At 37.2% G+C, this 12,141-nt stretch overlaps 1 protein-coding gene across 1 annotated transcript in view; it reads left to right on the top strand.

The window, feature by feature from the left end:
- Positions 1-12,141, top strand: part of DNAH11 (dynein axonemal heavy chain 11) — a 355,283-nt gene that overhangs the window by 301,720 nt on the left and 41,422 nt on the right. The window contains exons 67-68 of the mRNA XM_063667481.1: positions 4,044-4,208; positions 5,897-6,037. Of these exons, the coding sequence (XP_063523551.1) occupies positions 4,044-4,208; positions 5,897-6,037 (306 nt within the window). The remainder of the gene's footprint in view (positions 1-4,043; positions 4,209-5,896; positions 6,038-12,141) is intronic.

Below are 12,141 nucleotides of genomic sequence, written 5' to 3'. Positions count from 1 at the left end.
TAAAGAGATTGTTGCTATAATTAGATCAATATCTACCATATTTTTATTGGTTTTTATTCATTATACTTGTTTCTCACTAGTTTTGTTTGTCTTTTTCTCTTCTGCCATCTTTGGTTTTAATTGAGCACTTTCTGTGATTCCAGTGTCTTCTGTCTTAGCTATATATATTGTGTGCTCGCTCTCGCTCTCTCTCTATCTATATATATATATAGCTGTAATATTTATATATTACAATATGATATATGTATTTTGTATTTGTAATAATTTTTCTTTTCCTTCTCTTCTGCCTTCTTTGGTTTTCAGCATATGATTCCAGTGTCGCTTCTCTCTTAGCAAAATATATTGCTATATATGTACAATATAAATTGTATTTCTTTTAAAAAAATTTTTAGTGGTTACCTTAGCATTTGCAATATACATTTACAACTAATCTAACTCCATTTTCTTTTTTCTTTTTTTTTCTTTTTTTCTGAGATGAGGTTTCACTCTTCTTGCCCAGGCTGGAGTGCAGTGGCACAATCTTGGCTCACTGCAACCTCTGCCTCCCGGGTTCAAACAATTCTCCTGCCTCAGCCTCCCGAGTAGCTGGGATTACAGGCATGCACCACCATGCCCAGCTAATTTTGTATTTTTAGTAGAGATGAGATTTCACCATGTTGGTCAGGCTAGTCTCAAACTCCTGACCTCAGGTGTTCCACCTGCCTCGGCCTCCCAAAGTGCTGGGATTACAGGCATGAGCCACCATGCCCAGCCTCTAATTCCATTTGCAAATAACACTACTGCCTCACTGGTAATGCAGTTATCTTTTAATAGACTATTCTCATTTCCTCCCTCTCATCCTTTATAACATTGCTGTCATTCATTTCATTTATCCATAAGTTATAATCACTGACTATATTGCTGTTATTACTGTTTTGAACAGACAGCTCAATTAGTAAACTAACATATTTTATCTTCATTTACTCCTTCTCTAGTGCTCTTTCATTCTTTACATAGATGTGAGTTTCTGACCTGTATCATTTTTCTTCTCTATGAAGAAATTTCTTTTTAACATTTCTGGTAAGGCAGGTCTACTGACAACAAAATCCCTCGGTCTTCTTGGTCTAAGAAAGCTTTTATTACGCTTTACTTTTGAAGGATAATTTTATAAGATACAAAATTATTTGTTGATTGTTTTTTTCCTTAAACATTTTAAATATTTTACTCAACTCTCCTTTTTGCATAGTTTCTCAAGAGAAGTTCCATGTAATTCTTATCCTTGTTCCTTCATAGGTAAGGTAATTTATTTCCTGTGGACTCTTTCAAGATTTTGTCATTGTCTTTGATATTATGCAGTTTGAATATGAAATGACTAGGAGTTGATTTTTTGGCATTTATCCTGCTTAATGTGCTATGGGTGTCCTGGATCTATGGTTTGGTATCTTTCATTAATTTTGAAGAATTTTTAGCTACCATTATTTCCAATCTTTCTTCTGCTCATTTTTTTCTTTCTTCTCCTTGTACATATCTCACAGTTCTTGGATATTCTTTCCTTTTTAATTTTTATTCTTTTTTTTTCGAGTATCCACTGACATATGTCTAAGCATACTGATTCTTGTCACTGTGTCTAGTTTACTCATGAGACCATCAAAAACATTCTTCAGCCGGTCACGGTGGTTCACGCATGTAATCCCAGCACTTTGGGAGGCCAAGGCAGGCGGATCACAAGGTCAGGAGATTGAGACCATCCTGGCTAACACGGTGAAACCGCATCTCTACTAAAAATACAAAAAATTAGCCAGGTGTGGTGGCGGGAGCTTGTAGTCCCAGCTACTTGGGAGGCTGAGGCAGGAGAATGGCGTGAACCCGGGAGGCGGAGCTTGCAGTGAGCCAAGATGGCGCCACTGCACTCCAGCCTGGGCGACAGAGGAGACTCTGTCTCAAAAAAAAAAAAAAAAAGAAAAAAGAAAAAGAAAAAAAATTCTTCATTTTTGTTACATTGTTTTTTATTTCTAGCATTTCCTTTTCATTCTGTGAGTTTCTATCTCTACTTATATTGCCCATGTGGTCTTGTATGGTGTTCACTTTTCCATTAAACCCGTTAGCACATTAAGTAGTTATTTTTAACTCCCAGTCTGATAATTCCAAAATTTCTGCCACATCAGGGTCTTGTTCTGAGGTTTGCGTTCTGTCTTCTTTTTTTTTTTTTTTTTGCCTCTAAGTATACCTTGTATTTATTTGTTGAAAACCTTGAAAACCAGACATGATGTATTAGATAACTGTCACAAAAGTAAATAGCGGTTTAGTGTGAGGTTTTATGTTTCTAGGGCTAGGAGTTAAGGCTGTGTTTCATGTTCATTGCAGCTTCAGTTTTACCTGGTGTCCTTGTTTTTGTCTCCCCTGTTGTTCTTAGGTTTCCCTAAAAACTGATTTTTAAATAGAATCTGTGCTTTGCAAATCTCTCAGTTATAATCCACTGATATTATACTGGAGTCTGTCAATGTGTTGGTAAGATATTGTGGAGGGGAAGCATCCTTTTATCTTATAATTAAATCTCAGGGTTTTTTAGGAGCCCTGAATCACTGGGATGTGACCTTCAGAAGAGTTACTTAGCCTTTTTTAAAGGACAGGAAGTCTGCCCTTCCCCAGTGATATGGTTTGGCTATGACACCACCCAAATCTCATCTTGAATTGTAGTTCCCATAATCCCCGTATGTTGTGGCAGGGACCCAGTGGGGGGTAACTGAATCATGGGATTGGTTTCCTCCATGCTGTTCTTGTGATAGTGAGTGAGTTCTCATAAGATCTGATGGTTTTATAAGGGACTTTTCCCCCTTTGCTGGGCACTTCTGTCTACTGCCGCCAAGGAAAGAAGGACGTGTTTGCTTCCCTTCCACCATGATTATAAGTTTCCTGATGCCTCCCCAGCTATGCAGAACTATGAGTCAATTAAATCTCTTTTCTTTTTAAATTACCCAGTCTCAGGAAGTCCTTTATCGCAACTTGAGAACAGACTAATACATCCAGGTCATATTAGGCACTGGCCAAGTAGTTTCCCTTGTGGGCAGGCTTTTGTTAAGGAGAACAGGAAGTTCTGGACATATTTAAAATGGTTACTTTCTCTCTGAGCTTATGTCATAATGCTTACTTTTCCCATCCTTAGCCCAGAGCTGGTGTAGATTTTATCTGACCTTCACTGTAAAAACCTGATGGCATTTCCTGGAGGTAAAACTCAAAGAAGTGTAGAGACTAGGAAGACTGGGCCCCCCTGAAGTTTTAACTCAAGCTCTACCTTCAGCAATTAGCCAATTACATGTCAGTGTTCCTGAGAAGCTGTGATTCTCTGTGTTTGCCTGTTTTTAGGATGGCAATTTGCCCTGTGACCTCCGTTCTCTGATGTATGTAAGAAGAATTATTGATGAGTTTTTTTCCTATTTTGAGAACGGAAATGAGACTTCTAAGCCTTTATATGTCTGAGCAGAAACCAGAAGTTTCTGATGTTTTCTTAAACAGATTCTTCCTGTGGTTCATGATGTTAAATTATTGTAAGTGTTTATACTCTGCGCCCTGGAGTGCAACTAGATCTTAACATACCTTCTGAAGTTTTTTAAAGAATTTCTAAAAATTATGATTGGTATGGTTTTAATGTTAAGAGTGTTATATTATATACTGATTCCATGAAATTTGTGATTAAGGAAACTCTGGTTTAAAAACATGTGCTTGTCCAGGCGCAGTGACTCACGCCTATAATGCCAGCACTTTGGGAGGCCAAGGTGGGTGGATCATTTGAGGTCAGGAGTTTGAGACGAGCTTGACCAACATGGTGAAACCCCATCTCTACTAAAATACAAAAAAAATAGCTGGATGTGGTGGCAGGCACCTGTAATCTCAGCTACTCAGGAGGCTGAGGCAGGAGAATCGCTTGAACCCAGGAGGCAGACGTCGCAGTGAGCCAAGATCGTACCACTGTACTCCAGCCTGGGTGACAGAGCAAGACTTCCTCTCATAAAAAAAAAAAAAAGTACTTAACCACCATTTCCCACACTTTTCTTGGTTTTTATTAGTTGGTATTGACAAAGCACCAAAATGATTTTAAAATTGAGCTCAAATATCTGGAAGACGATCTCCTTTTGCGCCTTTCTGCGGCAGAGGGAAGCTTTCTGGATGACACCAAACTGGTAGAGAGACTGGAGGCAACAAAGGCCACTGCGGCAGAGATAGAGCACAAGGTAGGAAGGGCAGAGGATGCCTGACAGATTCTAATGGTCTGTTTGAATGAGGCACATGGGGTGGGCAATGTAATCAGACTTGGTAATTCCTCTAAGAGGACCAGCGTGTGGAATTCAGGTGATTTAATAAGCTGCAACTGGACTGTGTGGGATTGTAAATGGAGATGGAGATGGTTGAATGTATGCTTCTCCTAATTCCATAGAGATCTCATTCAAATTAGACACTGTCCGGCTATTATTTTTCCTGGGTGACCAAATGTGAAGAAAGCTGAGGCCTGCTGGCTTCTATGGCTGAAAATCTGAAAAGCCTTTGCATCCAGTTCTTCTAAACTCATATCCTACAGTTTCTCTGCAGGTTCTCCAAGCTGTTGGACATTTTAAAGAAATTCTTAGAGTGAAAGTTTTGTTTACAGGCCTGCCGTGGCAGGATACTGAGCAAAGGATAGTCTCTTGCTGTACTCAAATGCGCTATTCACCCCAGGAAAAATGACATTTCCTAAAAGCCAGTACAAATTTTTATTAAATAGGCTTCCTGCTAATGTCCAACGTGGGTTCCAATATGCCTTATGTGTGATGTGCACTTTGGACTTTCACAAATGACCATTAACCCTTAAAATTCCATTGTTTCAGTGTGAATTAGACCCTTATTTGCTTTCTGGAATATCCTTATTACTAAGTAATCTGTTAATTACCCAGCAGAAGCTGTGTCACTACACATCCTTTATATTTGTCTTAAATTAAGCGAAGAAATGGAATCCCAAATTACTCTATCTTTTCAAGTAAGTGAATATTAGGTGGCTCCTAAGATGGTAAAGTTAGAACAATTAAGTAAATTAACTTAGCTTTGAAGTTAACTTCTAATTGTCTCTTAAAATGTGTCTTCCTGTCTTCTTAATATATCACCATGTAGTGACTTCCTTCTCTGCCCTACATTTTATTTCCTTTTATACACAAATATTATGAGTCAACTCTATAGAGAAGATTGGGGAAAATACTGTATCCTATGGGACGAGCAGTAGTCCTAGATAAAAGAAATAAATATTTGAGCCTTGGGTAAAACTGATATGTTGGTTGATGGTGGTGGTGGTTTTTCGTTTTTAATTATCTCTCTGAATGTACCCAGAGGCTAATACATAAAGATAAACTAAATGGAAATATATGGACATATGGATGATCCAGTGCGAAGTTAGAATTAGGCATGAGAGTCTTTATATTAAGGCTTTTTAGTAAGCATAGTTACTGGATATATTATTGACCTTGACTGCTTTTGTATGCTTTGTTGCCTAATAAAGTTATTGGCATTGAATTGACCCAGCAGAGTTTTAAGAGCCATCCCTGGGAGGTGATATAGCTGGGTTATTAAGCCTTGAAAGAGAGAGGGGAGGCAGGAAGGTGACATTACTCGGAAACAAATTCTATAGAACCGAAAACAGCTAGGTTTGTTTAATATGTAACCTAGAAAACCACTAGAGTTATGTCCATTCTCACTGAAACTCAGTTTATTAAAAAAAATTATTTTAAAATATGAACGTAATCATTTTAGAAAAGCTCGAGCACGTGGATGCCATGCATGTTATCTATTTTAATACTCATAATTTTTCATTTCAGGTACGTCCTTCCATTCCTTGGATATGCATAGAGAATATGAAGAGTAAATAAGTTACTTATTTTGTTTGATCCCACCATAGGTGATTGAAGCCAAAGAAAATGAAAGAAAAATCAACGAGGCCCGAGAATGTTACAGACCAGTGGCAGCAAGAGCATCTCTTCTTTATTTTGTTATTAATGACCTCCAAAAAATCAACCCCCTCTACCAATTCTCTTTGAAGGTAATGCTGAATGAGCTAAGAAATATGGAGAACTTTAGGAGTTCAATTTGTTTCTGGAAAATTGGAATTTATTTTATTATTGATAATAACTATTATTACTATTATTGAGACAGAGTCTCACTCTGTAGCCCAGGCTGGAGTGCAGTGGCATGATCATTGCAACCTCTTCCTCCCATATTCAAGCAATTCTCATGCCTCAGTCACCTGAGTAGCTGGGACTACAGGAGTGCACCACCATGCCTGGCTAATTTTTGTATTTTTAGTAGACAGGGTTTCGCCCTGTTGCCCAGGCTGGTCTCGAACTCCTGACCTCAAATCATCCCCTCTCCTTGGCCTCGCAGAGTGCTGAGAGTACAGGCGTGAACCACCACGCACAGCCAGAATGTATTTTTAAGCCATCAGTGTACCCAGTGAGGAGTAATGAGGATCTGGTTAACAAAATAACAAAAGCAAAATTCTTATTCTCAGGAATTTTCATTTATAATTTTCAGTAAGGCTTTGAGGTAATTAAACTATGCATACGGCATCATATTATATTGATGTATTGCTCCTGAACAGACTCTTAATTTTTTTTTTTTTTTGAGACGGAGTCTCACTCTCTCGCCCAGGCTGGAGTGTAGTGGCGTGATCTCGGCTCACTGCAAGCTCCACCTTCTGGGTTCACGCCATTCTCCTGCCTCAGCCTCCCAAGTAGCTGGAACTACAGGCGCCTGCCACCACGCCTGGCTAATTTTTTGTATTTTTAGAAGAGATGAGGTTTCACTGTGTTAGCCAGGATGGTTTTGATCTACTGACCTCATGATCCGCCCACCTCAGCCTCCCAAAGTGTTGGGATTACAGGCATGAGCCCCTGCGCCTGGCCAGCAGACTCTCAAATTTAAGGGAATTTTTCTTGAGGCTCCTATTTTGTCTTTGTGGAAATATGTCTTGGAAAGAGAATGCTCATATTTCTTTGCTAAAGAAAGAAAAATAATAACAACTATTTATTAAGTCACTATTACATGCAAGGCATTTTTATACTTTGGCTCATTCTTTATCCCTATTACATCTCAATAAAGAATATAATATCCCCATTTAAAAAATAAGGATGAGATTTTCAAACTTCAAATAAATTGCCCAAGAATTTACATTTGTTATTGTAAAAGCCAGCATTTCAACCTGTAACTGTTTCCAACGCCCGTGCTCCGTACCTTGTATCATGCTGCTGCCTGCTGGGCAGTGCTCATTCATTCTGTTCATCTGCTCATCCGTTTTTAGACAAATGTTTATTATGATCACTCATCATGTCAGATGCTTGTCACTTGAGTGTATAGTTTTGGAAAAAACATAAGGGTGGAGGTATATCTATATGTAGATACATATAGATATATATGTACACATAGATATAGTCCCACCTTTATGAACATACATCTGTTTATAAAAGTAGAAAGTATTGTAAGACAGAATGATAGAGGTGGAGAGGCTGCTTTACTGGGGGCTCAGGGAAGGCCTCCCAGAGGAAGTAACATTTATTTTTGAAGGATAAGTAGGACTTAGCTATGTAAAGAGCATTTGGAGAAAACAGGAATGTGTGAGATGAAAGAATTCAGGGATTCCAGGTAGTGAGTGAATTTCTGCGGCTGCAGGGTAATGAGCAAGGGGAAAGGTAGCAAGAAATGAATCTAGAGAGGTGGGAAAGTCTTAATCACACAGAGTTTTGTAGACCACTGTGTATGGAATTTGGGGATTATATTCTGTGTGCAACGAGAAGCCATTGGAAGATTTCAAGCAGATAACTGATGTGATGACAAAAGACTCAGAGATACGTGAACAGACCTGAGATATGATTTGAAGCTGGAATCATTGGCTCTTGGAGATGGACTGGTTATGGGCAATAATAAAGAGGAAAGGATCAAGCATAACTAGCAGGTTTCCTAACAGTACAGAACTAGTATGCAAAACTTTTAACAACACAGTGTGGTTGGAGTTTGAAAGTAACCATGTGTGAGGAGAAGAGTAAAACTAGATCATCAGTGTCAGCCCAGTATTACCCAAATTCCAAAACTACACTAAGGCATTACAATAAAAGAAAAATACTGGGCAGTCCCCCTTGTAAACATTGTTGGTAAACTCCTCCAGAAAATGTTGGCAAATTGAATCCAACCACATATAAAAAGCACAATGTATTATGACCAACTGGAATGTATGCCAAGAATCAAATTGGTTTAACATTCAAAAATCACGAAGTGTAATTAATCAGTTAACAGAATAAAAGAAAAAAAAGCTCATATGGTCATTTCAATTGATGCAAAGAACTTGAAAAATTTCAACAAATGAGTTAAAAAAAAAACCAACTCTCAACTAATGAATAGATGGTAACTTCTCAACATGATAAAATGCATCTAGAAAAAATCTACACCTAACATTATACTTAATGTTGAAAATGGAATGCTTTTCCCTAAAATCAGGAACAAGACAAGGATATCTTTGTCTCAGCACATCTATTCAATGCTGCACTGGAAGTTACAGTCAGTACAGTAAGACAATAGAAGGCAAGGGATTTAAAAGAAGAAGCAAAACTCTGTTTTTTTCACAGATGACCTGATTATGTATATAGAAAATCCCAAGAAACTCACCAAAACCCTGACAGGACTAAGAAGTGAATTTTTAGCAATTTGCAGAATATAAGGTTGATATACAGTATACCTTGTATTTCTGTACATGAAAAACAAGTGGAAAATAAAATCAGTATCTTAGCACTATTTACAGTGGCTTCCAAAGCCATGAAACTTTTTAGGAATAATTTTAATAAAATATATGCAAGGTTTGTATTCTAAAAACTACAAAATATTGTTGAGAAAAATTAAGGCCTAACTAAATAGATATACCATGTTTATCAATTGGAATGCTCAATATTGTTAAGATGTCAGTTCGCTCCAAACTGATCTATAGATTCAATTCAGTCCCAATCAAAACACCAGAAGACATTTCCTTTTTCCTTTTAGTAGAGATTGGCAAGCTTATCCTGAAAATTTGTGTGAAAATTCAAAGGACTTAAAATAGCTAAACAATTTTGAAAAAGAAAAAAAACAGTGTTGGAAGACTTACAGTTTCTGATTTTAAGACTTATGTCTACACGCATCAAGATGTTGTGGTACTGGCCTGAAGAAAAATGCATAGATCTGTGGAACAGATTGGAGAATCCAGAAGTACACCCACAAATGCATGGTCAATTGATTTTCAGTAGGGGAGCCAAGACAATTCAATGAGGAAAGGATAGTTTTTACAACAAATGGTGCTGGAACAATTGGATATCCACATGACATAAAATAAACCTCAAACTATTATACTATATAAAAAAATTCAAAATGAATTTATTAAGCTATACATTTTCTAGGAAAAAAATAAGAGAAGGCTTTGGGTTAGGCAAAGGTTTCTTAGGACACAATAGAAAATAAAAAATAAATTGAACCTTATCAAGCTTAAAAGTTTATGGTTTTCAAAAGATATGAAGATGAAAAGGTAGGCCACAGACAAGCAAAGACAATATTCTCAATACATATATATAAAACAAAGAATTTGTATCAGGATATAAAAAGAACTTGTACAACTCAGAAGAGTTGAACAGACATATAATAACACATATGAATTATCCACAAGCACATTAAAAATGCTCATCAGGCATCAGAAAAATGCAAAATAAAAGCAGAATGAGGTCTTATTCTATGCCCACAGAATGGCTAAAGTTTTAGAAGACTGTTAATAGCAAGTGTAGCACAGATATGGTACTACAACTCTCTCACATTGCTGGTAGGAATACAATAAACCATTTTGGAAAACAGTTTGGCAATTTCTTATAAAGATAAATACACAGTTACAGAATATGATCTCACACTTTTACTCCAGGCGTTTACCTAAGAGAAATAAAAATGTATGCCTGCAAAAAGCTTAACAAATGTTCATAGACACTTTATTCATAAAAGCCAAAGTCTAAAAACAAAGGACTGACACATTAATAGTCATGCAGATTTTGCATGTTCCCACAGTGGGCTATTACTCAAAACATAAAGGTATGAATTGTTGGTATACACAACAACATGGATATATCACCAAAACATTATGTTGAAAAGAAGCAGCCAGACACCGAGGAGTATATACCATATGATGCTATTTATGTGAAATTATAGAAAAGGCAAAATTATTCTACAGTGACAGAGGCAGGTAAGTAATTGACTGGGGCTGGGGATGGTGGTGGGAATTGGCTGTAAATAGGCACATGAGAACTTTTTCTGGTGATGTAAGTAGAAAGGTTCTTTATCTTGATTGCTATGGTTATTATTAGAATATATCTATTTGTCAAGACTCATCAAACTGTACATATAATAGCCACATTTTATTGTATGTAAATGAAAAACTGATTTTAAAAAAGTGTAAATATCAGGTTAGTACAGATTGAGCATCCTAATCCAAAAACCGGAATGCTCCAAAATCCGAAACTTTTTGAATGCTGACAAGATTCCCCAAGTGGAAAATTCTACACCTGACCTCGTGTACTTTATGCACAAAATTGTTTAAAATATTGTATAAAATTGACTTCAGGCTATGTGTATAAGGTGTGTATGAAACATACATGAATTTTGTTTTTTCATTTTATTTTGTTTTTTGAGATGGAGTCTCACTCTTGCACCCAGACTGGAATGTAGTGGTGCGATGTCGGCTCACTGCAAACTCCACCTTCCGAGTTGAAGCAATTCTTCTGTCCCAGCCCCTCAAGTAACTGGGACTACAGGCACCCACCACCATGCCTGGCTAAATTTTGTATTTTTGGTAGAGATGGGGTTTCACCATGTTGGCCAGGCTGGTCTCAAATTCCTGAACTCAGGTAATCCACCTGCCTCAGCCTCCCAAAGTGCTGGGATTACAGGCATGAGCCACAAGCCCAACCTATAAATGCTTTTGTGTTTAAACTTGGGTTCCATCCCCAAGGTATCTCATTATGTGTTTGCAAATATTCAAAAATTTGAAAAAATCCAAAATCTGAAACACTTCTGGCCCCAAGCGTTTCAGATAAGACATACTCAAGCTATACGTCGTTAATGCCTTCTTACCAATGTTTACTGTATATATCTGTCATTGTAGGATTTTACTTTCACTCAAATATACATACTTCAAGGTGAATTAATCTGTGGTCTCTGGTCCCTACCATCCAAAAATAAATAAATAGATATTTTTATATTGATAGCTATTTATATACATAGATATATTTTTCAAATTTATATTTATATAGAGAGATATAGCAATTCATACAACGCCATTATCGCCAAGGCATTAATGAGAGTAATAAATATCAAGAGTGATCTTTAAAGGAAGAAGAGGTGACCAAAGGGCATCCCGAAAGTACATGGGAACAACAACAACAACAACAACAAAACACAACAAATAACCAGATTTTAAACTAAGGACATAAGTGGACATTTCTCCAAAGATGTTATAAAAATGATCAACAAGCCTGGGCAACACAGAGAAACCCTGTCTCTACAAAAAACATTCAAAAAATTAGCCAAGTGTGATGACACATGCCTGTGGTCTCAGCTACCCAAGAGGCTGAGGTGGGAGGATTGCTTAGGACTGGGAGGTTGAGGCTGCAGTGAGCCATGATCACTCCACTGCACTCCAGGCTGGATGACAGAATGAAAGTTTGTCTCAAACAAAAAAGGCCAACAAACATATGAAAAAATACTCAACATTACCAATTTTTAGGGAGATGCAAATCAAAACCACAATGAGATATCACCTCACACCCATTAGGGTGGCTACTATCAAAAAAAAACGATAACAAGTGTTGGTAATGACGTTGAGAAATTGGAATCTTTTGGTGGGGGTGCAAAATGGTACAGCCACTATGGAAAACAGCGTAGCAATTCCTCAGAAAAATTACAAATAGAATTACCATATGATCAAGCAATTCCACTTCCAGCTATTTATTCAAAAGAATCAAAAGAGTGTCTCTAGGAGATATCCAAATACCCAAATTCATAGTAGCATTATTTACAATAGCCAAAAGGTGGAAGCAACCCAGATGTCCATCAGTGGATGAATAGATTAATCAAATGTTGTATATCCAT

This window comes from Pongo pygmaeus, chromosome 6 (assembly GCF_028885625.2).
Source record: "Pongo pygmaeus isolate AG05252 chromosome 6, NHGRI_mPonPyg2-v2.0_pri, whole genome shotgun sequence".
Lineage (NCBI taxonomy): Eukaryota > Metazoa > Chordata > Mammalia > Primates > Hominidae > Pongo > Pongo pygmaeus.
The sequence above is the reverse complement of the archived record's forward strand: the minus strand, read 5'-3'. Positions and strand labels throughout refer to the sequence as shown.